At 37.7% G+C, this 24,452-nt stretch overlaps 3 protein-coding genes across 3 annotated transcripts in view; 2 read left to right on the forward strand and 1 right to left on the reverse strand.

Moving 5' to 3' along the window:
* LOC115918059 (cholesterol 24-hydroxylase-like) overlaps nucleotides 1-3,339 on the reverse strand; it is a 37,290-nt gene extending 33,951 nt beyond the window's left edge. Inside the window, exons 1-2 of the mRNA XM_030987924.1 lie at nucleotides 3,138-3,339; nucleotides 672-752 (exon numbers count right to left, since the gene is read on the reverse strand). Of these exons, the coding sequence (XP_030843784.1) occupies nucleotides 672-752; nucleotides 3,138-3,283 (227 nt within the window). The 5' untranslated portion in view covers nucleotides 3,284-3,339. The remainder of the gene's footprint in view (nucleotides 1-671; nucleotides 753-3,137) is intronic.
* Nucleotides 3,340-6,397: 3,058 nt separating this feature from the next.
* LOC100889522 lies at nucleotides 6,398-14,423 on the forward strand. The gene is made up of 4 exons (XM_030987933.1): nucleotides 6,398-6,827; nucleotides 8,992-9,124; nucleotides 9,820-12,425; nucleotides 13,056-14,423. Exons 2-4 carry the CDS (start codon nucleotides 8,995-8,997, stop codon nucleotides 13,389-13,391), a joined length of 3,072 nt encoding a protein of 1,023 aa, XP_030843793.1. The 5' UTR covers nucleotides 6,398-6,827; nucleotides 8,992-8,994; the 3' UTR covers nucleotides 13,392-14,423.
* A 1,659-nt stretch (nucleotides 14,424-16,082) lies between these two features.
* On the forward strand, nucleotides 16,083-23,942 carry LOC577360 (survival of motor neuron-related-splicing factor 30). The gene is made up of 7 exons (XM_777592.5): nucleotides 16,083-16,183; nucleotides 18,682-18,747; nucleotides 19,383-19,528; nucleotides 20,217-20,304; nucleotides 20,842-20,918; nucleotides 21,329-21,455; nucleotides 22,079-23,942. The coding sequence occupies exons 1-7, from the start codon at nucleotides 16,121-16,123 to the stop codon at nucleotides 22,226-22,228; spliced, it is 717 nt and encodes a 238-aa protein (XP_782685.2). The 5' UTR covers nucleotides 16,083-16,120; the 3' UTR covers nucleotides 22,229-23,942.
* The last annotated feature ends 510 nt before the right edge of the window (nucleotides 23,943-24,452 follow it).

A 24,452-nucleotide genomic window follows, 5' to 3' on the forward strand; every position in this document is an offset into this window, starting at 1 on the left:
GCGGCGTTCCTTTAATTGCTATTGGCCGTAGATATTTTAGACCGCACGGCCGCGGCGGCAAATGTGACCTAGGCATAAGCGTATCAAGTAAGACAATTACCTCCCTTTACTCCCCGAGTACAATTACCCCCCCCCCCCCCCCGTTCATTAAAGGGGAAGTACACCCTGATAATAAATTGGTTTTAATAATAGCAGAATTTTCGGGGGTAATTGTCCTCGGGGGGGGGGGGGTGGGCTGATTGTCCAAAGGGGTAATTTTCCGGGGGGTTAATTGTCCCTTGGGTAATTGGTCGGGGGTGATTGTTCAGGGGGCTATTATCCTCGGACCCCTAAACATACTATCTTTAAAATTACAATATTTAAACATAATATCTTTAAATTTATGTTTAAACTTACCATCTTTAACCTTATCGTCTATAAACTTACCATCGTTAAACTTATCGGCCCGAATTTACAAAGGAGGTTTGTCGACAAACCTAGGTTTATGTGCGTCATATGACGCGTTTCGGTGCGTTTCAGACCAAGGTTCAGACAAATCTAAAACGCGTCAAAACGCGTCAAAACTCGTCATACGACGCACAGTAACATAGGTTTGTTTACAAACCTCCTTTGTGAATTCGGGCCATCATCTTTAAACTTGCTATCTTTAAATTTTCCATCTTTAAACTTACCATTGATGCATTAGAGTCAGCGTTTGCATATCCATCTTCTTTGAAACAGCATTAATGTGAGACAAGTGACCAAAGAAGAAACTAAATTAAGAAAAAATAGAAACAGGATTCAAAACAATTGCATAATTTCTTCCAACATTATTATTTTAACAAGTTTTAGTTTTACAGCGAAGTATTTCAGTAACTATTTAATTAATAGCTGCTACACAAGAACGTTTACACTATATTGATGTTGTTTTATTGTCTTCGAAATGTTTTCTCAATTTGAACTACATAGAAAGTGGTTACTGTCTATTTTTGACATAAGCTTATTTATTAAATCTTCATTCTGGCGATTTTTTAATCAATATTCAAATCTCTGTGTCACTTTACTTTATAAGCATTGCATCATTAGTCTATGGAATACCGCATTGTAATTTCTTTAAAAAAATAAAGTGAAATTGAATTGATCAATAGTTAACCATTCACTTATAGATATAATTTGATGTTAATATATATAGCATCTCATTACATACACTGTAGGAATATTGAAGGGAATGAAATGAGTCTTTCCATATTAATTTGAGACTTGACTGGACATTATAACCCAAACCATGAAGTCCAAATTTGAATAAATCATTATTAAAAGCTGAATAAATATTTCGATGTGATAAGTTCTTCACACCATTACTGTATGCGTCAAAATTCTGATATGAAATATACTCGTTTATACAAACTGTTATATATATGTTATATATTTATTCATGAATATATTTATACAAACTTAGTATTTTATTCAATATCTGTGTTAGTGCACTGAGAAGGTAATTTCAACGCTTTAAGTCAAAAATTATTCGATACCAAGCAAACTGTCGTCGTTGTTTTTTTAATAATACAAACCGTCAACATGATTTTGATTCGCTTGGGATTATAATAATTTTGTTATTTTTGTCATAATTTAAAAACTAAAAATTCCAGTTGCTACATCTTGTATTCACTTACATGTACATGTAGAATGAACATCATATTATGAAACGACATGACAAATGTAGCTACACCGAAAATTCATATACTCTGACAAGCAACAAAATTACACACGCATGTAGAACAGCATAATTTAAAGGCATCGTTTAACAATGTTAAATCTTAGACGCACGGCCCTACGTGCTGCAAGTGTCTGTGATATGGTGTAATATTGAAGCCCTAAATTTATCGCGCTTTATAAAATAATGATCAGGAAATTAAAAATCCTTGAGTAACCGGTTTTATCATACTCGTTTTTCCAATAGACTGTAGTGTTATGAAAACCGTTTGGCAAACGCAAAATTTGGTTATGATGTTCAATCATAAATATCTTGAAAATCAGACATGCGATCGGCTTTTAAAAGTCATGAAGTTCATGACTGACCTAAAGGTTTATAATTATCATTGAGCATGAGCTAAATCCAGGATTTTGTTTCAGAATCTGAGGCAAAGTTACCGGATCTCTTCAATAGAAGCGCCTAGAGAATATCTTGATATGGAGGGGAAGTGGAGTATTGTGGAGGGGAAGTGGAGTATTGTGCAGGCGGGAAAGGGAGGAGCTAAAACATTCTTTCTGCTTTTTATGCCAGAAGGATTTCGAAAAGTTCAAGAACTTACAGATTTGCCAACGGAGAGTTTGAAAGGGGTCACAGAGTCACAGGGTCATTACACATTCATACACTCACACCCACGGTATATATATATATATATAGCGGAGATATGTGCACAAACACACATATACATGTATATTGACATATATGCTGTATATAATTATATACAGCGAGAGTAAAGGTTTTTTTTTAACAGAACGTTGCAGTGATTCATAATGTTAAAAGTACATACCAGTAGTGTAGAAATGATATATGACCATGTTATATTTAATATATAAATATGTTTATGTATGTATGTACTCAATATTTTGTATGTATGATATCCGGGTACATGTGTGTGCGTGTTCGTTAGTTTACGTTAGGGAGGTGTTACACTTCCCTGTTTACGTGTTAAAAAGTATGAATACAAAATATATGGTCTCATATCTTTTCTACACTAGCTACAGTTATATATGCACCTTTCACGTTGTGAATTACCGCCGGCCGCCTGCGTACCACGATTCTGTTCAAGAAATCCCTCTACTACTCTCGCTGTAATGTACATGTATATACAATGTACACAATGGCAATAGGATAACAGCTAGGTCTTAAATATATTTTTACGGGTCATATTCTGGTCTGTTTACTAAAGGGAAGGGACCTGTGCTGATCATTATTCTGCTTCTAATATAAGTTTACATTATTTAAGCTCATTCCCAGATGAAGGAAAACCTACTACACTCCCTGCCATTTATACAACACACTACACTGAGCAAAACGGTAAACAGAAAGCGATCCATTGGTTCATAGTGCAGCTATATCAGCAACAAACATTAAAGTACGTTTGTTTATCAATTAATAACTATTAGCCTACCTTGTAGGTCGCGGGCAAGGCAAATGTCCATATTTCCCGTTAAATCGGTACAACAGCCACGAAAACACCACAAACGCAACACCAACGGTCGAAGTAATGACCAAGAGTGCATAGAGTAATATTCTAAACCCGGCATTCAGCTCCATTTTAGATTGTCTTTCCAGCAGCGCAGAGTCGGACCAGAGAGCATTCACTTCACTCATATATCTTGAGAATATGATGTTATGCCAGTATGTGGAGCGTATGAATGTACCTTACTGAGATCCGTGTGTTGAGTTATAACCGGCCCGTTCACCCGAGTCCAGTTGCGTTGATCCGTAGACATTTTTGCTTTTGTTCAAGAACGATGACAATAGCACAATAGGTGGAGAGTCGGCCCCATGCATGGTAACAATTTGATTTAAGGTATGAATTCATTTATCCGTGCGGTATGTGAGGATTCGGGGTACCACTAAACAAAACAAATTTTCTGTACAATTCTAAAAAAGGATTGACGAGCCAGCACTCACAATTGGCAACACTCCGTCAGTTAAAACATTGAGGATAAGGGAGAAAAAGAATACCTAAATATTGGAATGATAAACTTTTCAAAAAATGTCCTTTTGAAAATTTGAATGCTAAAAATCAAACTCGCGTGTTGAAATTTTTATTGAGTTCACTTAGGAATCATATGGTATTATTCCAAGAAAAACTGATTAAACCTATTTTCTTGCTCAAATCTGTCGAAGATGAAGAGGAGGAGGGGCTATATGTTAATTGATATTTAATACTTTCTTTACTTGAATAATGCTATTGAGTAAAAATGCAATCAATTTGATAGTGCGCTTCGATGACTCAAAAAGTTAAAATTGCATTGCATTAAAGGTAATACAAAGTTTTGGTATCATGAATTTTGTTCAATGAACAAATTGGAAACATATGCGATCCTACAATATTCAGTGATCGTTGTCGCAGTTGAAATCTAGTCTAAAGTTATGAAATTGTGAACAATAAACTCTTTATGTTGTATACCTCCCTCTCAAGATCAAGATATTGATTAAGCTATAAAACAATGTTTCTTGACTCAAATCGACCAATTAGTCAATCCCGTTTGGAGATTTTCATAGTCACAGCTACCATTGTACGGCCGTAGGCGCTATTTGAAATTTATCATAATTTACCGGGAGCACCGGTAAATTTTTATATTAAACTTTTCCCGAAAGCAGAAGTGTTTTAGGGGCTAAATTGTCTAAGGGCATCCAAATATATCAACATTTTAAAGAATCACTATCCACCCATTTTTTTAAATTTCCCAAACTTTGTATTACCTTTAATAATTTTATTGTCTGACTGTCTTCAGATCGGTATATATTTCAACTTTAGAACCAAACTCTCGAATAAAAAAAATAGAAGAAATGAGGCGGACCAACAGAAGGAAGGAGGAGGGACGAGAAATTAGACATTAAATCTATTTGGTGATGAAGTGTTATTTCTAGCATTATAAAATGCCATAAGTTTTCACTTGGTTGCAAAACTTAGATTCCCCAAAGTTGATATTTTCTCAGCCCCCCTCGAGAAATTGTACCCGTATGTTTTTTCACCTGCTGTTTATCTTTTAATGCGTGTCTCTTAATTTATACACATTGAGTAGGTTAATGAATTCTAGACTATATATAGCTTCGGTCACAACTTCCGATTGCTTTCACAACACTTCCCATCTTTCCGTTCAACGCAGATTAGGGGATTGGGTACTCCATTTTTGTCGAAGCCTTGGAATGAATTCATCCTTCTTACCCGATATAAATAGCAAAAAAAAGAGTTTTGTGGGTGAGATTACCTGATTGTATTGTTTGTGAATCAGGCGTACCCTACACAAGCGTATGCTTACTGGCATCAGGCATCCTTTCTTGCTTGCCAGTGTAAATGTTTAAAAATAAAACAGACGCACGCTCTGTAAAAGTGGAAAACATTTCTTCCCTCGGATGTGCAATGAGCATTTTTTCTCTCGCTCAACGGGGTAAGGGGGGGGGGGAGTAGTGTGTACCAGTGGCGGATCCAGGGGGGGGCCGGGGGGCCCGGGGGGCCCGCCCCCCCCCCCCCTTGAGATGTAAAATCACGTGATTTTTACCTTTTTGGGGGGGTTGGGCCCCCCCCCCCTGGCGCTCAAGGGGGGGGGGGGTGCAAATTGAAATTTTTTTTGAGGATAAAAAAAAAAATGTGCTCACTACCCCCCCCCCCCCCCCCCCCCCCACTGAGCGAATTTTTTGGCCGGCGCGTTTTTCAAATTTTCGGGAGCAAAAAAAAAAAAAAAAAAAAAAATGTGCTCTGTACCCAACCCCCCCCCCCCCCCCCCCCACCCCACTCAGCGACTTTTCGGCCGGCGCGATGTTCAAATTTCCGGGAGCTAAAAAAAAAAAGTTGGGCCCCCTCCCCTAAGAAATCCTGGATCCGCGCCTGGTGTGTACTATTTTTTGTTTACAATTCCCCCACCCCCTGCGTAATCGCCTGGCTGTGAGAGGCCCGACTGTTTTTATAGGCTCAAGTATAGAAACAGCTAGCCAGGCCTCGAATATTAAAGCAATCGGTATAATTTTTTTTTACCGAATTGACCCAAAAATCTACCAAGAATTATACCTTATCCCTTTCTTCAGTAAAGATTGGTTAAAACATCACAAAAAATCTGAGACACTGTCTGTACATCTTCGCTGGAAAGATGAATGAATGTTACAATCATTTGGGAACGCAGACAAAAAGCACTGTATGGTATCCGCGCTCGCATAATGTAAGTTTTAACACGTAAGCCATGGCATCTCATCAAAATGTTACTATTTTCACGGTACCCGGAATCTTGAGTTAATCTCACTCATGAACTATTGACCATTACTGGCATTGTTCGTTTCTTACTGCGGGAATGGCTAAAATCACGACTCTAATTTCGACCAATCAGATGGCTAGATTTCTAAAGAGATGTATATAAAATATATGTTCAGCAATAAGCACTATTCAGTAATTAAATAAAACTCCGCCACCGCTAAGTTCCCTTCTCCTGATGTTTACCGCAATGCCAAATTGTCAACTGCCTCTTGCTTCACAGGACAGTTGCTTCAAAATATTTCAGAAGTTTATGGATACATAATGCTGTGTAGAAAGTGTTTGAATCAGCACTCTGCATAATTTTATCCAGGTAAAACCCATTACCTTATCCTTCAACCCCCCCCCCCCCCACACACACACACACCACATACACACAAACACGCACAAACCCACGCAGCATCACCAAAAGTTTTCCCATCATTTGCATTTTGCGTCACGCGGCTGCTAATACAATACACACTGCCTATATGTCATGATCTGACTTTATTCCGGAAGTTGGGACGGACGCATTTTTATCTCACTATTGTTTAGCGGCAACGTCACAATCGATCTGTCCAAACGTTGCAGTCTCCCGACTTAGTTCTCACAATCATTTGTTTTGAAACCGATTTACATTGATTGACTGTAGATATTATTTTGAGGAAGCCTTGCCACAATAGTGATGACGACTCGATTTCAAAACTCCACAAATATTTACACGTGATTCAATTGTGAGCATAGGTGATATCCCAGAGCTACATGATTATAAGATTATCATACTGCGATTAATTCTGCGTATGCAGAGACCCACTGATGTACCAGTAATAATCTTCATGCTTTCTCTGTGATAGTAAAGAGGTAAGTAACATTTTCTACCTGTTATTTCATTATAATAAAAACTTATCATGACCCCTTAATCGCTTGCATTAATAAATTATGTTTACACATTAACTGATAAACATGGAAATGTAGCCTACTGTAGACATGGTCAATGCTGCAGTGTTTGCAAAATATATTTGCAAAATTTGCATTATTTCATTGAATTGTGCCCTGGTAGTCTTGTAAAGCACAGTTTTATGGAACTTCAGTGTTAAATATATTTGCATAATAACAATTGTATGTATCTCGATAATTATAATTGATGCATGATTACAAATCAGTTTTACAATCAATCAGCACGGCAGATATCAATCAATATCTTAATATTTCATTTTGTTCTCTCTCTCTTTCTCTCACCCCTCTCCATACTCTTAATATGTCTCCCTTCCTCTTTACATCCTTTTCATACTCCTTTTCTCTTACTAATTTGGTGTGCACCCCATCATTGAGCACACTGAAGAAAATGCACCGACACTCACAACTGCATAGTTAAGTCCAATATTCAAGTGAGCTTATCAGAATCTCAATGAGAATTAATGCATCTGTATATTTGAGTACATGATTGTTATCGCTATTTCTGTTAGAAATACCAAGAATCCTGTGTGTACGGGGATTTTAAAAACCTTTTTGTTTCGATTTGCTTCTTTTCTATATTATGTGCCTCGCTGAAAAGCGTTAATGATCATTTATGGCCTAGTGTGAGCCAAGCCTTAAGGGGCTCTGACAAAGCTTTGTGCACCGATCTTACTGGGTTCATAAAAAAAGTTAATTAACCAGGCCATTTGTGATCGGTAGATGGAGGTTATGGAAGGGGTCCCATTGCCTTCTTTTAATATCCATTTCATTCACCTCTTTGCCTCTCTCCATTTTTTAATTTAAAAAAATCTTTCCACCGTGCCTGTGCCCTTATGACCTACGTAGCTACGCCACAAAAAACCGTATCTCAAGTACAACGTGTAGCCGCATTTTGCAGTTTCCTGCTGCTGTCAACTACCATTTACCCAGCGATATGGTATATGATATTTGATCAATATTGTAAAATGAATGTAAACACAACTTTGTGTGTTCTAATAAGGACTTTGGTATTAACATTCGCAGCCGAAAGGCAAATACGAAAGAAAAGAAAAACAATCTTTTTGGGAAGTGCAGAAGTCACAGAGGAATCCAATAAAATAATGACTCTATAATACTAATACAGAGAAACTATACACGTATTATTGAAATACGCATTCCGTCGAATCATATACATTTTAAGTTTAGAAAAGTTGTTTAAAAATCGCGACGAATATACCTTATATTTTTAATTCTATTAGTCACAACAAAATACACATCAAGTTCATTGATGAAAACGAACAATTTATTCAGTATTCTATAGCGTTAACTTTATCATGAACAACGGATGAATATAAATTAGAAGGATGAAAAAAAAGACAGTGCTATTACAGCACGTACAGGAGATATTATGTATTTTTATGATCAATAATGAGAATCAATGTCTTGAGGTAATCAAAACCTTTTAGATGACAGTTTTGTTGTGTGTACATTGGGTGGTTTTTTTGTAATCCCTGACTGCTAAGAAAACATGTGTATGCTTGAACGTAAGGAACCAGGAGACCAACGGCTTCATTCTTCGAGGTACTTGGTAATGAGAAGTATTGCCTTACCAAAGGGCACTAGGGCATCGAAATGGTTTCACATCTGGGTAGTTTATATTTAGGTAGTTTTGCAAAGCCTACCATTACCAAAGCCTACGATTTACGAGACTAAGGGGCAATTCAAAAGTGATACCATTATCATCGTACTAGGTTACTCGTCATAATGTCATGTTCATATTTACACGTACGCTAGTCTGCTGTGGCATAGCCGGTGTCAGGCTGTTGGGGGGGGGGGGGCACTGTTGGCGTCATGGAGGGGCGGGGCGGGAAAGTTAGATAACGGCTAACACTTGACACTCATGTTATTTTAACCAAATTATTTACATTGGTATTATTTGTATAGTTTGTCGATTTACCAAACTCGGGTAATTAACAAAATATCCATTTGATCTGAACATCAGGTTTTCTTGGATGTGATTATTTTAAAAACTATGCCTTTATTGTCGATATGTTATACAATTGTGATTAATTTGTCGTTTGTTTCACAGGCGATGTTTTCTGTTTGTCCCCGACGACTGTCTATCCACTGGAGAGGTTATTCAACAATGGACTATTTTCACTTCCTCCTCATGGCACCTCTGTGGCTTTCTGTAGTTCTTCAGCTTTTGATATGCGTGTCAGGTATGATTAATTCTGTCATTCTTCATATTAGTTTCACTTTCGTTTGTGTCATTTGGCGTCGGAGTGACATGACCAACATTGACGCGGACGGCGTACGCCCTAGCTCCGGGCCTTTTGAAAACTTTGTAAAGGAAATAAAAATATGTCGTATCATACCGGTCTGCCTAGTAATTTCAATACCCTACCCCCTTAATTTTATTTGTATTTTTAAAATCATTATTCTATTTCTGGATACGCCACTTTAATATTTATCTTCTTTAAAAGTAACTCCAGCTGATCCAAGCGTGACTTAATATGTATGATTACTTTGTATGTTTAATGTATGTACTCTCGATCGGCATCTCTCTTTCTCTCCCCCTGTTTGTCTTATAGTATATCTCCCATTCCCCCATCTCTTTTATTGTCTATATCCTCCTCCCTTTTCACATATTTTGTATAAATACAGCGTCGCTCGAATATGTCGGGGGGAGGGAGGGGGATCACTGTCTTCCCATTACATCAACATTGCCCTTTGTCACCATATCAATAAAGATGAAAACAAAATATTCTGTAAAAAAAAAACGTTCCGGTTTTCCTGTGAAACGTTACCAGAGCTCACAGTGTCCTTTCTTCATAATTAAGACGGGAAAAAGGATCGATGCACTCTTCTCACTAGATATAGCATTCCCTTCTCATTATTTCCCTTTCTATTACAGCATCGACTCGCGATGTCAACATCGGAGAAAATACATTTAAGGTGTGCACCACCTCTCTATGTAACGACGTGAAGTGTGGAGACGTACCAGGTGACCAAACCCCTTGCCATTGCGACTATGCCTGTGAGTTCTACAACGACTGTTGCGGGGATTTCGAAAGTGCTTGCTCTGCGATGGAATCTGCAGAGAGCACAAGGGGTTTCTATGAGACAGTGGACGCTTTGGAAGAAGTTGATCTGGCGTGCATCTCTCCGAATTCAGGTGCGGTAGATGCCTACTGGATGATCCAGTCATGCCCAGATAAATGGAAGGGCGACGTTGTGCGATATAAGTGCACATCAAGGAAGCCTTCGTCAAACACTGATTTGGTGCTTCTACCGATGGTACACGGTGGCGTTACTTACAGAAATGTATTTTGCGCTGTCTGCAATGGGATTGAGCTTAATCACGAAAATAATAGTATCACTGGATGGAAATTTGAGTTCAATTGCTTAAAGGAGTATGCTACACGTCTTGAGTCGAGAAACGTAACCCTTCAGGAACTAATTAATTCTGCAAATTGTGAACCACGTTTCTCACCTCCAACAGATGTGCCAAAAAGTAGCCTTCGCGCATGTCTAAACAATAACTATGTTGCAAGTTGCCCGACTGATGCGCCACAGAGTCTACGAGAGGGATGCATGTCATTCAGTAGTGTCTACACAGATGATTCGACAGGTCGACTCTACAAGAATCCATACTGTCAACTTTGCAATGAGGGCGTTATAAGTACAAATCGGACGATGAATGAACACAGTGAGTACTTGGAAAGAATTTGCTCTTCACCAGAACAGTCACTCACACCAGTCATCCAGAGCAGCGGCAGAAGCTTTGATTTTGATTTAGGAGTTGACGATGAAAGCTTCATCGACAAAGATACCGACAGCGTTTCCTTGATTCCGATCTCCGTAATTGTTGACTTTTCGGGTAAGAGCGGGGTGTCCATCTTCTATTCTGAGAACATAGTCGTAAAAAGGCAAGTGACGTGCAACGATGGTGAAGTCTTCGATCTGACATCTGATGGATGTGTAGCCGTCACCTGTGCTGACGGTTATACCCTCACTGATAGCAGGTGTGTCAGGGATTCGCCGTCGTTTAATCTCACATGTGGAAACGAAGGAGCTGATTTGGAATTATCACTGACTGCGGTGATATTGACAGCGCTCAATGAGACATATCTTCAGTCAGATATTGATCAGTTGGACCGTCTTACGAATTGCATTGCTACCAGCCTCCTATTGTCCAACGATTCTTTAATCTTCAACGATAAGATTTCATTGGATAATAGCACTAATTATTCTGGAAGCATTTCTGACCACACGAATATCCCGCAAGAAGGACACATGTACATATCCGTAGAGTACAGAGTTGACGCAAAGGCCATTACGTATGCCGAACTTGAAGAATCCATCGACAGATCCCTTCTGAATGTTTATCAGTCGTCGTTGGGTTGTTCAATTCAGAAGGTTGAAATTTCACAAAGATGTATCGCAGTAGAAGGACTTCACAAATGTCAAGACGGCCATGAGGAGCTTTTAGACCCTTCATTTCAGATTTTTAATGGCACATCATTTGTTTACGATAATGAGACAGGTGATCTGTATCACCCCTATGAAACGGAGTTGGTAGCGAGCTATGATCGTCAGGATTCATTACCCATTCAGAGTTTCCATAAGAATGAAGTGGTTCGTATCTGCGATCGAGGGAATGTTCTTTCCTGTCCGTTGATAACTCGAAATGCATCATTCTACACAACAGTTACTGGAAAGGCGCTCTTTCTGAGAGATAGGAAGACCGAGGAATTGATTGGTCCAGATGAATATATGCTGACATCAGACGGCAACATCCAAGTCTGTGTGCCAGTGGGCTCTGGTCAAAATGGAACAGTGAACGACACTGTTGTGAAAAATTTCTTTCGGTACGACCAGTCACAGATTATTCTTAGCTATGTTGGTGTGTGTTTGTCGCTCCTTGCGCTGATCGTCACCTTTCTGACGTACAGTACCTTCCCTGTCCTCCGGCAGTGCGTCAGCAACAAACTCATCATGATCCTCTGTGTAGCTCTATTTGCTGCTCAACTCTTCCAGTTACTGAATGGTCTTGCAACAGGGGATGAACAAACATGCATGATTGTAGCAGTCGTGGGTCACTTTCTTTGGCTCTTAGTTTTTGCCATGACAACCGTTCTGGCGATTGAACTGGATAGGACTTTTGGCAGTTTGAACAACTTCACCGTGTCGTCAGACAGTCTCATATCGCTTTTGAAATATTCAGCATTCGCCTTTACATTAGCCGGCGCAATCGTGGGCACATGCCTTGGAATTCATTTCACAATAGGCGATGAGATTAACTTTCACTATGGGAGTGAAACTCTATGTTGGATCGGTGATAGAACTGTAAATCTAATAGCATTCGGTGGCCCACTTGCCGTCTTTTTGTTCGTCAACACAATTTTGTTTGCACACACGGTCCACGGAATAAGACATGTGACCAAGGTCCGAAATCGTGCCATCCGACATGCCAGCACCCTGAAGGAAAGGGGAAAGGAGCTACGGATATATTGGAAGGTATACGTCACCGTAATTTCTTTATCCTGGCATACAATCTGTAAAATAGTTTGGAGAAGACAAGTTAAAGAAAGAAAGTTCCTGTGATTTCATTATGTATAATTGAACCTTTTCATTAGTCTGACTTTTCTCTTACTTTACTATACTGTATGTTGCACACGAGGCTTCGTTTCCCTGACGTAGGGTTGCATCAGCAACTGCTGTGCATGGTCTTTGACACGCCCTGCGAGGGTGAGGGTGACATCTTACAAACAAATGATTGCAAAATGCACAGTCCACATATTTTATTAGATTATACTGAGTTACTGAAGTATGACTTAATTATCTGGAATGGCATTTAGTTTACAATGGACACGGTGTGAAACTAAGACGCGTGTTTAATTGCTTTGTTTTGTTGTATTTTTGATTTGCTCTGAGGCGATTTACTACTTCACTCTTGAAAAGGAGTTTAGTCTCGATATAACGTATCACGTGCTCTTGGGAACTACAAGTACTAGTATTTGACATATCTATATTTCTCTCTCTTTCTCCCCCCCCCCTCCTCACTCTCTCTCTCTCTCTCTCTCTCTCTTTCTCCCCCCCCCCCCCCCCCTCCTCACTCTCTCTCTCTCTCTCTCTCTCTTCCTCTAGATCTCAACATTGTTAGGTTTCACCTGGCTGTTCGGGTTCGTAGCAGCCTTTGCCGGCGTGTCAGCCCTGTGGTATGTCTTCATCATCCTCAACTCTCTCCAGGGCGTCTACATCTTCCTGGCTTTCATGGCCAATAAACGAGTCTTACATCTCTGGACCGGCGTACTGTGCTACAGGAGACGAGGTGGAGCGCTTAGGAAGCACGGGAAAGGCAATCGCAGCAGTGGAAAATCAACGACATTGACGCTGGTTGCAGGAACAGTATCGACGGCAACGGATCACAGAATATCCAACCAATTCACAACTTGGAATTCATCAGACGTGTCAAAGGTGTAAATAGTCACACTGTGTTGACAAAGTTGTCTGCAAACGGAATTTTGACAGACTATCATCCACTATAGTTGCGACGTCGAGCAAAAACTGTACAGCTTTTACGGTTGCCATATTTCAGACATTTTAATTTAATGGCTTCGTTACCACGACACCTGAGACACGAAATCTAAGATCGTTTCCATGAATATATTGATAACTTGATAACTTTATCTACCATGAGAGCAACTTTAATGTTACCCTTGATACCATTTAAGCCTTGTTCTACTCCGCCTATTTGTGAATCGATCACTCTGATAATTTAGATGTCATCATGTTCATGTTTGTTTGTTCATTTATTCTAGAAATTACCTATTATTGTTTGTTAATTGTTGATTGTCTTTAAGTGTGCGAATACAATATTACCAAAAAAAAGAAAAAAGTAACAGTTCTGAGACAATATGGCATTACTTGTGATCCATTTTACACGCGCCAGCTCCCCCCCCCCAAATGAAGATGTTTGATTTGCCACTTGACCCCCCCCCCCTTAAAAAAAGGGGGATCCCTCGCCCTTAATCTATTTTCCCTAACCCATTTGACATCATGGTGTCATACTCGAACAATTATACAATTATCGACTACAATTATCAAAAAATTTAGATAATGTTGAACATATTTTGAGCTTATATTGTCACATCTGCAACCTCGTACATATTTGTGTGTTATAATTGATGTTCTTAAAGAATGTAGATTACATGTCATTTGCACCGAGGAAAGTAAATACAGTGAAACAAACAAACAATCGAATAAAGTACAACAGGTTGCAATATTGGGTGTCCTTTAAATCATCCAATATTATACGAAGTATGAACAAAGTATGAAACTTCATGTCCCACGCTAATTTGTGTATATAGGTCTATAATAGGCCTATTGAGGATCATTAATAATTAATGATCCTCAATAAGTTTAATGAAATCTGTGATTACGAATTCACACTAAATACTAGGCTTCATATATATATATATATGACGTATATAACGTATATAACGTATGACGTATGACGTATGACGTATATAACGTATATATACGTTATAAATATTTGTATGACTTTACCTTCAAAGTGTATTTTTTAATTTGACGATGAATAAAGAAATGATTTGATTTTTTTTTATATAGCCGAATGAAGTATGTTTTGACGCGATTCAATGTTGATGTAAGATTTAAAGTTGATTAAGATTGTAATAGTAAAATAAAAAAAATCATCCACTCCTTGAACAAAACGTCGACAATGTAACGTGTTGTGTTATAGGAATGTGTTAACGTATAATATTACATGAATTGTAGTCCTACTAGTATATGGTACAATTGTGTTGATGGAAAATACATGTATTATGTTTCGTGAGAATAAATGCCACTTTGATCTTATTAAATCTTTGTTTTATATGAAAGGTTGATATTATATGATAGGAAAGAGTAGGATGTAGGATGCAGGGTTCTTTTCGAAGGTGGTTGGGGAAGGGGGGGGGGTTCTGCTCTCGTATTTCATGTGTGTACTAGTATGGTATGCCTGATTGGGTTTGGCAGGGGGATCAAGTACCCCACCCCGCCGACAACCGCGAATCTCCTATTTTTACCGACAGAAATTAAGTTACTGAAGACAAAGTCCCATGTAAAATACCCATTTTAGTTAGGTGTATGCATTCAGTTTATACATTGATGATGGCCTTATGACGATAATACCCCCCCCCCCCCTCCTCCCCCCAAACAAAAAGCACACACACACAACAACAACAACAACAACAAACAAACAAAGAAGAAGAAGAACTTAATGAAAATAAAAATAAATGACTAAACAAATAATTAAATCTATAAAATAATACCACCCCCCCACGAATTTTTTTTTTTTTTTAAATGCATGTAGTATTCACACAAAAAAAATAAAAAACAGATTTGTATATAGGCCTAAAAGAAAGAATGAATGAATACAATTAAACAAAATAACAAATGAAATTTACAAATGGATAAATAAAGTAAACACAAAATATGATAAATTAATACAAAATGACATAAATGCATATCAATTACGTTATAAACAGCAACAACAACATACACAACAACTACTTATACTACTACTCCTTCTACTTACTATGATGAGGACGATATTGATGATGATGATAATAATAATAATAATAACAATGATTATATTAATTATAATAATAATAATAGATTGATTGATTGATTGATTGATTGATTTTTATTCGACAAGCTTCCAACATACAACAATATACAATAATAACATATCAAAAATAAGTCAGCTTGAACAGGATATCCCACGAAAGCTCGAGAGCTTATTTCCAGTGGGGTCCCTTACAGACATGTATAAAATTAATAAGTTAAAATAGTAATATTTACAGACAGATAAGAAAATTAAAAGAACTACTTATTAAAGATAATAATAATAACAACATTAAACTGATGATAGAAATGATATTAGTACAAGAAGAAAATAGTCTATCAATAATAATAATATTAATGATAATAATAAGCAAAACATTAAGGAACGGCTTCTCAAAATTTGTTCATTTTGTATCTTTCAGATGTGCCTTTTTATGCCGATCTAAAAAGTAAATGAAATGAAATACGAATGCATTTTTTTGTCAGCCGATACGAGCGAAACGATCTGGTAGCAGAGAGTTCTAACTCTTTTGGAATCTCTTTTTTGCTTTGTATCTAAGCGATACCGTAATTCATTGAAAATGGCGTCCAACAGCGACGAATACGCTCTCAATTTGGCAACTTACAAGGCTCAGTTACAGCAGGTAAGGTCTTACGATGAGTTATTTTGACACTAAAGTTAACTTTCATTTGTATGTTTATATCATAGATTTTTTAACATTTTAAATAATATGATTAGGATGTTCTAATTAGAATGGATTTGCAAGTGCCTTTCTGATTGTGCATTGAGTGACCATTTGCATTGCATTGCATTGTTGTGTGAACTGAGCTGAGTCAATGAGCGTGAATGTGAGCAAAAGGTAAGCAAGTACCAATACTAAAAAGTCTAAATACCGGTCTGTGTGTGTTCAGGGATTGTCATTGAACATGTTGAGTGAGTGCCCATGCACTGTAATCATAATTCTAATAGTAGCCTCAAGTTAAACCAGGGCTAGGTTATATTTAACTCCAGGAAGGCAGGGAGCTCTATAGACCGAAAACTTCAGTCTCTCTAATCGTCGGTTGTTCCACTGAGACTACGTCTGGCTCCACTAGACCTCCGATTACAGAGACTGAAGTCTGGGGACCTCTTTCTGTGAGGCACTGTACGGAACAAATGGTTCGGTTCGACCGGACCGCGATGAATGAGATATGCAACGAGATTTTCACTCTTTACATCCTCATAACTGCTGCAATTACAACACAAATTAAAAATAACATATATATAGCTTATTCGACTTACGATAGCTTGCTCATTTAGATCCTAAATTAATGATTAATCCGAGAAAGTCTCGTCGTCAACATTATCCGTCTTGGTTTTAGTTGATGAATATTCATTTTTTCTTTTCGAACGTCCAATAGCTACCGTAGCTACATACGAGTCGGCCCAGCTTGACCAACGAACTCCCACGAAACGAGTGCTCTGATTGGCCATTTGGCTATGTTTTGGTAGGTGGACCCGGAAATATATCGGCCGCCGGGTAATATTTCGAATGCATGAACGTACTGCTTCGCGGATCTGAGATACAAATTGGATAATTCATATAAGTAAGTCCGTAAATTGTCTATTTAATATTAAGTTATCAAATTTTGATAACTGTAATTAGGACAAATGACATACCGACCTAATTTACATCTGATTTAGAAATCAGAAAATTAGATCTAAATAAAGAAAATCGGGGAGAAAATGTTTTGACACAAAAAGCTGCCATTGTTGGCTATAGCTATCCCCGCGGTACGAGATCTCTGGGTTGCCATCTGTATTGGGGAATGACAACAAATGTCAGTTTTATTAAAGAAATGACCCAAATCAGATGGTTATTGCTGTCTAGGAGCTCTATTGCCGAAGGAATCCTAAATCTAAATCGTAAACATGTAAACCGGGAAACGATTCAAAAAGCAGGTTTGTTCCTACTAACTTAGATCTAGATCATTCTTCTAGATCTAGACTATTTATTTCTTTGAAATCTAACAAATTAAATTTAAACTGAGGTTCATCAATGTTTTTCGAATGCTCTGGGCATCCTGGCAACCACTTGCAATTATAATTTGAAGATGTCTTAGTTTAATACGAAAAAAGGGTGATTCCTTGTCCTTAACCAATTAATCCATGTTTTATATCGTTGATTCAACATAGGGAAGAGAAAGTATGAATGCGCGGTAGCGGCGCAGCACATATCGGGTTAGACCGAATTTTCCGTCTCTTTCGTTCGTTAGCCTCTTATTGGGGTAGGGTCGGTTCTCTCTTTAGAGACGGAAAGCGTCTATACACATTCCCTTGATAACGCCACGGCCATTTCAGGTCGTATTGTTATGCCCCCAAAATCCCCCAAAATGTCATTTTACCTCGTGTATATCCAAATTAGGCCTAGGCTATAATACATCGGTTCCACTTACTAACTTGACTGAAATAATCCGTTTAATGGTCCCTTTTAAAGAAATTATGGGTCAAAATCGACATCCATGTTGAAAATCTTGCAAGCCGTGTTAAACTCTCGCTGCGCATGGAGTCATCTAAATCGATCTCATCCCTTCTAGTCTACGCCGAAGGCAAAATGATAATGAAGGAAAAACTGTGATAACGCCATTACGAATGTGTAGATGGCGCAGTGATGTAAACAAAATCTCAAATGCATTCGTAATAACACATTCCTGCTCCCGACGAAGCTTGTCTTGCAAGCTACCTTTCAGAGTTTGCTAGTGCCTAGTGGACTTTTCTTTCTACTCGTACAAAGCACTTTGAAATCGGTCAAATATTCAACCAAAAATTTGATACTGGAGCGATAGCAATTTGCTTGCTTACCTCCACATCTTCCTGATGTACGTGAAAAAGCTTTGTTTACATGTTGCCAATCTGATACTTGCCCAACAATAATAGGGATTTGTGTAATAAGGCGCACGCGCGTGATAGTCCCTTTCAGCAGCACCAAGAAGTAGAAGGTCCCAGTCGAAGCTTCGCTGGGAGGATGATATATGCTGGGCCTCGATGTGAGGTGCCATGGTGAAATGGACCAAAAATTACTCTTTCTTGAGAAAATCGACTAAAAAACTACAAACCAAGCTTTATACTCTTGTACATTGTTCTCTCCCCATGTTTGATTAGGTGGAAGCAGCCTTAACAAATGATCCAGAGAATGAAGAACTTCTGAAACTTAAGCATGATTTAGGGGTAAGTCTTAATTTATTTTGCTTAGCAGTGGAAAAAAAGCACCCTAGCATACTGTAAAGTGATTTATCCCCATGATATATAAGATTTTGAGTTTTAGTAGCTCGTTATGGTTCATACATTTTGAATGGGCAGATGTATTTATTTCTTGCCATTTTTACATCATGGGCCAAATGAAATATTTTGCAGTGAGATATAACTGTATGGCCCTCACACGCATACTTTTTTAATGTTGAATGCAACTGAAAGCCATTTTGATGTTTATACTGCCCTATTAGGTTTAGCAGCTTGGCACGATAATTCCTTTCTGTTGAATCAGCAACATGCCCACCAAACTGACTACCTCAAAATATAGAAAAACAGAACACACCATTTAACAGAACTTCTAAAGAAACTACTTATTTAAATAGATGGGAAATTTGATAGTGCAAAATCTTTCTGATTGTGGTTCAAAATAATGATTATAAATAGTCACAATGGATTTTTACAGCGTATTCTTTGTTAGACTTCCAGTTGGAGTCTGCAAATGATCTTGTGACCCGTCTGATATTTTTACAATTTACTGTTGATTAGTATTTATCGTGATATGAAGCTTTATCAGGGTTTAAACGTGTCTTTTCACCGTGTTTTGGCAATAGGACGTGATAGAACTCACATCAGATCTCCTCAGATCATCGCAAGGAGCCAGTACATCAGCTGAACCAGATGCAGAAGATGTTCCCGTAGTCACACATCCATGGAATGTAGGAGACAGGTGCTTAGCATGTTGGAGCAAGGAGCAGCAGTGAGTAGTAGAAGCAATGATGAATGTGTTATCAAATGAAACATTAGAAAACTTGTGTGCACCATTATCATGACAGAAACGCTGGCAGCATCTTATGAAACCGTTATACATGCACATTGAGATTGAAACTCCTGTTAATTTCCTCACAAATGTTTTTATTGGGGTGACCAACTTACGACTTATGACAGTTTCATGAGACAGAGGCCTTGTATCAAAGCTTGTCTTGTCAAAAAATTAAAACTTTGCACATTGACACAGAGGATGTAAAACCATTTCATGTGAGTGCACTTCATCCGTTAAAACATCCAAGTAACCTTTATTCTTTACATTTAGACTTGTACAGTACAGTCAAACCTGTCTACAGCGACCGCCCAAGGGAAACACAAAAAAGTGGTCTTTGTAGACAGGTTCCTTTGGTACATGTTTCAATGAGAAACCATTTTCAAGGGAAACAAAAAATGTGCTTGTTGTAGACAGGTGGTCTTGGTAGATAGGTGGTCACTAAAGCAGATTTGACTGTATATCAAATTAAGTTTATGCCAATGTTTGATAGTTTCTAGTTAGTGTGTATATTTTACATCCATGAGTATTGGTACTCTAATGTTACCCCCTAATTTGAATTCAATTTCACATTTACTTCTTACTGTATGTAATCTTATCTACCTGTATTTGTGTCAATCTTTTTCAGGTATTACCCTGCAACAATAGACAAGATCGATGATGAGCTTACAGCCACTGTTATATTTGATGTCTACGAGAATGTGGAGGTTAAACAGGTATGCTAAACTGGTGCTTTGCTAAATATGTCTTTATCACTCTAATGTTTTATATTGAACAGAATTGCCAGACAATAGATAAAAGAAATGCTGTTTTCCATCTTTTTGCTGTTTTTAGACATATAACCAGCTTTAATAAAGGTGTTATTGTACTTCAAAATTTAAGAAGAAGGTTATCCCCCTTGATGAAACTGTCTACAAATGTATCTAAATGTAAAAACATCTTAAATGTTGACAAGTTTAAACAAAATGATTATTACTTTATATGTTGAAATAGAATTTTTTAATATTTTGTTATCCACATTTATTCTACATATATCTCAGTGTGTCTAAAGACTGAAGAAATAATGTTGCTTCAAATAATTTGAACACAATTTGCATCATGTAAATTAAACAATGAGTACCGGTACTACATTTTAATTGTACAAATCATTGCTAGCTCCTAGCTTCTGCCATGTATGTTCCCTGTATAAATCCGACCCAGACTTTTGCTCATGTCTTCTAAGTTTTATTGCATTGCTGTTATTTCTCTTTCAGTTATCCAAATTGAAGGATATACCAGCAGACTACAAGTCAAATATAAAACCTCCATCATCAGACTCATCAATATCAAAGTAAGTAAAACATTATGCAAGCAATCCAGGGGGGCGTTTCACAAACTTGTCATCAGTGAAAAATGACAATGTTTGTTTTAAGCTAGTGAAATCCTTGCTTCTGATTGGTTATCAGCAGATTTGTCACTGATTTTTGTCATTTGTCATTGAAAAAAGGCTTTGTGACACGCCCCCGTTTTATGTGTGATATGGATTAAATGATTAGGGTAATAATAGCACCAAAGTGCTTGATTGCCAGAAGGATTTCAAATACCAACTTAATTATCATGTTACAAGTTAGCACAGTATTCATATTATGATAGATAATTCAAACACAGTTTGTATTGTGGATGGATAGAGCATATTTGAATGCTCATTATCATAATGAGCATTGAATCAATCACATTTGTTTGGTCTTTTCCACTAAAAAGGAAACAGTTGCTTATCAAACAGCGGGAATACAAGAAGAAGAAACAGCAGAAGAAAGCTGATAGGATGAAGCAACAGGAGCAGCTACATGAAGACCAGAAGAAATCATGGGTTAACTTCAGCAGTAAGGTAAGATGACCAGCATGCATGCCAGATATAGCAACAGGATTCAGTTCAATTTGAGAAACCAACTGCAACTAGTAATTATGTACCGGTACTTGATATATAGTACAGGTGTCGTGATCGAGTGGATACGTCGCCTGACTGTTGATCACAAGGTCCGCGGTTCGAGTCCCGCCACGGCACTAATGTCCTTTGGCTAGACATTGACCTACATTTGCCACACTCAACCCAGGTGACGTAAGTGAGCACCTGGCAGGAATTAATTCCTTGAAATGCTGGAGCGCTGTAATGGCAGCTAGGCTAAAGCCGGGGTAATAATAAATGTGCCTCGGAATAAAATTTCTAGATAGACAGCGCTAGAGAAATTCCTATTATTATAATTATTATTATTATAGTTATTTTGTGTTCTTCTTGCAAGATGATATGATAATTCTTATTAATATATCTCCCCCCCCCCCCTCCCCCTTTCTGTTGCTACGAATCCCCCTTTGCTCTGGATGTATGTAACATATGGCAATGTATATGTATGTAGTTATAATGTATGGAAATATATAGATATAGATATATTTACCAATTTGTATAACTCATGTTTTAACCAGTTTTTTTTGCCAATCCCTTTAATGTTACAGGCCACAAAAGGGAAGAAGGGTTTTACCAAGAAGAGCATCTTTGCTTCTCCCGATGTCACTGATGGTAAAGTGGGTGTCGGAACCTGTGGGGTCGGGGGTCAACCGATGACGAAGTTCAAGATGCCAAAACACAATGTTGTGAGAAAATGATAGCAGTCAAGGATAGCTGCTAGGACCATAGGTTTGATGGAGTGAGCGTAGGATTGAAGTGGAAGTGAACAGAAAAAGGAAATGATCTACAGAAGGGATGTGGATGGACATGCTGTGAAGAAGAACGAAATGTATAGAATTGGAGATGAGGGGAGTAGTACCAATGAAGACTGAACAGAAAGGAGAGGTACATGAAGGGAGGAAAACCAGAAAGACAAGATGTTAAGCCTCAGTCACAAATGCGATTACGAACTGCTACGAACGCCGTACGAACAATTTTCAGGCAATGGAATTCAGGAAGACAATGGAAAAACGGAGATTCGTACGAAATTATTGTTCGTACAAAGCTTTGTGACCGTAGCATTAGATGATGTGAACAAACTGATATAAACACAGGAAGAAGGCCAAGCTTTGAGAAGGTGATGTTAGAGACGTGGAAAGATAGATGGAGGAGAAGGACGGTAATAAATTACTATGACAAGGATCACGAAGTTGCATGCTGCGCAGGAAGTAATCTTTTGAGAGAAGAAAACAAAGCATCGAAGAATAACGGGTTAGAGAATAGAGAATTAAACTTAATGATATGAAATCATGAAGTCATTTCTAAAGAGCTTGAAGAATATTCTTAAATGGCATATAAAGGCAGTGAGATTATGAAACGAGAGAAAGTGGAGTATCAAATTGAACCCCAAAATAAATTTGAAAGCTTATGAGAAACAAGACATATAGACCGTATCTATACATATTGTTTCTTTGTCTAATGTCACGATAAGTAAACCGAAATATGAAAATTTGGAAAACCATAGAAAATTGTCAAGTTATAACGAAGCCTCATTGTATTCCTGCTCGTATCAAGAGTGCCCTCTACTCTGTTGTTTGTTTGGTTGCTTTTTTCAAACAATTTTGTAACACGTTTCCGAAGCTACAAGGTAGCTTCCTTGGTGCCATGGAATCTGTGAGAAGAGATGTTCCACTGAATATTGATTATAATAATGCACACTACATGTATGTTCATTATTAGGCGTATTTGAGTTGGTCAAGGGATGGACTCTGCGACCGGACTCTGGTGACTGGTCTGATCAGCCAGCCTTTAAAGGCATTTGTTAACAATGCCAAATCTGAGATGCATGACCCTACGTGTTATTAGCGTCTGTGATATGGTGTAATATTGAAGCCCTAAAAAAGTGCGCTTCAAAATGATAAAAAAAAATCAAAAAAATCTTTGAGGGCCAGTTTCACCATGCTCATTTTCCCCTATAAACTGTAGTGTAATAAAACCCGTTGGGAAATCAGTTTGAAATTTCAAATTCCTATCATAAATATCTTGATAATCAGACGAGCGATCGGCTTGTAAACGTAATTGGGATTCCTGACTGACCTAAAGATTAATAATTATGATTGCAGCATAAGCTAAATCCAGGATTATGTTTAGGAATCTTGGACAAAGATGCCAAATCCCTTTAAGGGCATTAACTCGCATACTGTAATTATACCTTGTTTATTGCTTCTCCATACACAGTTCAGTCCAATTAATTGTAAAGCCCTATTTTCTAAATCAAAACATTACCGACATTATGCTTCAGCATGAGATCCCATGTTGAGAGTAATCACACATTAACATCTGCAAATGTTGTTGATATGATATTTATTAATGTGTATCCTGTATCTGGATTGTAAATATATTGAATATAATAAATGCATTGTTTTAATATGATTGATTGCGCTGTGAGGGTCATGGAATTGTTTTGGGGTTGTTCTTAATCTTTAATGTTATCAGAAGACTGGAGCCAATCTTGAAGTGAGAGAGGGAGAAAGAGAGAGAGAGAGAGAGAGGGAGAAAGAGAGAGAGAGAGAGGGAGAGAGAGAGAGAGAGAGAGAGTGATAGAGAGAGAATTATCCTATTGGGGAGTGTATAATGTATACTTGTATCGTACTAAAGAAGTTCATTTCAAATATAAACCCTCTTAAGATCTAATTTGATAGCCCTTTCACCATAAGCATATTTAGTTCTACTTGAAATGTATGAGGCTATTCAATTCAAAACAATTAAAAATTGTATTTATTAAACAAACAAAACAGTCATGCATATCAACATAACGTTGAGTTGTGCATAATTTACAAACAAAATGGTTTTAAAAGAAAAGGAACATAAGCCTGGTAACTTACATATAAAACAAAATAATTTACATGAGGGATTATTACAAATAACGTTAAATAAGTATAT

This window comes from Strongylocentrotus purpuratus, unplaced genomic scaffold (genome assembly GCF_000002235.5).
Source record: "Strongylocentrotus purpuratus isolate Spur 01 unplaced genomic scaffold, Spur_5.0 spur5_contig_839, whole genome shotgun sequence".
Taxonomy (NCBI): Eukaryota; Metazoa; Echinodermata; class Echinoidea; order Camarodonta; family Strongylocentrotidae; genus Strongylocentrotus; species Strongylocentrotus purpuratus.

What these genes read in the sequence shown, in the direction of transcription:
- LOC100889522 (XM_030987933.1), top strand. Translation starts at nt 8,995, where the DNA reads ATGTTTTCTGTTTGTCCCCGACGACTGTCTATCCACTGGAGAGGTTAT. An exon ending in GCTTTTGATATGCGTGTCAG is followed by an intron (nt 9,125 to 9,819) that starts GTATGATTAATT and finishes TTTCTATTACAG; the next exon opens with CATCGACTCGCGATGTCAAC. An exon ending in AGCTACGGATATATTGGAAG is followed by an intron (nt 12,426 to 13,055) that starts GTATACGTCACC and finishes CTCTTCCTCTAG; the next exon opens with ATCTCAACATTGTTAGGTTT.
- LOC577360 (XM_777592.5), top strand. Translation starts at nt 16,121, where the DNA reads ATGGCGTCCAACAGCGACGAATACGCTCTCAATTTGGCAACTTACAAG. An exon ending in TCAGACTCATCAATATCAAA is followed by an intron (nt 20,919 to 21,328) that starts GTAAGTAAAACA and finishes TCCACTAAAAAG; the next exon opens with GAAACAGTTGCTTATCAAAC. An exon ending in GGGTTAACTTCAGCAGTAAG is followed by an intron (nt 21,456 to 22,078) that starts GTAAGATGACCA and finishes TTAATGTTACAG; the next exon opens with GCCACAAAAGGGAAGAAGGG.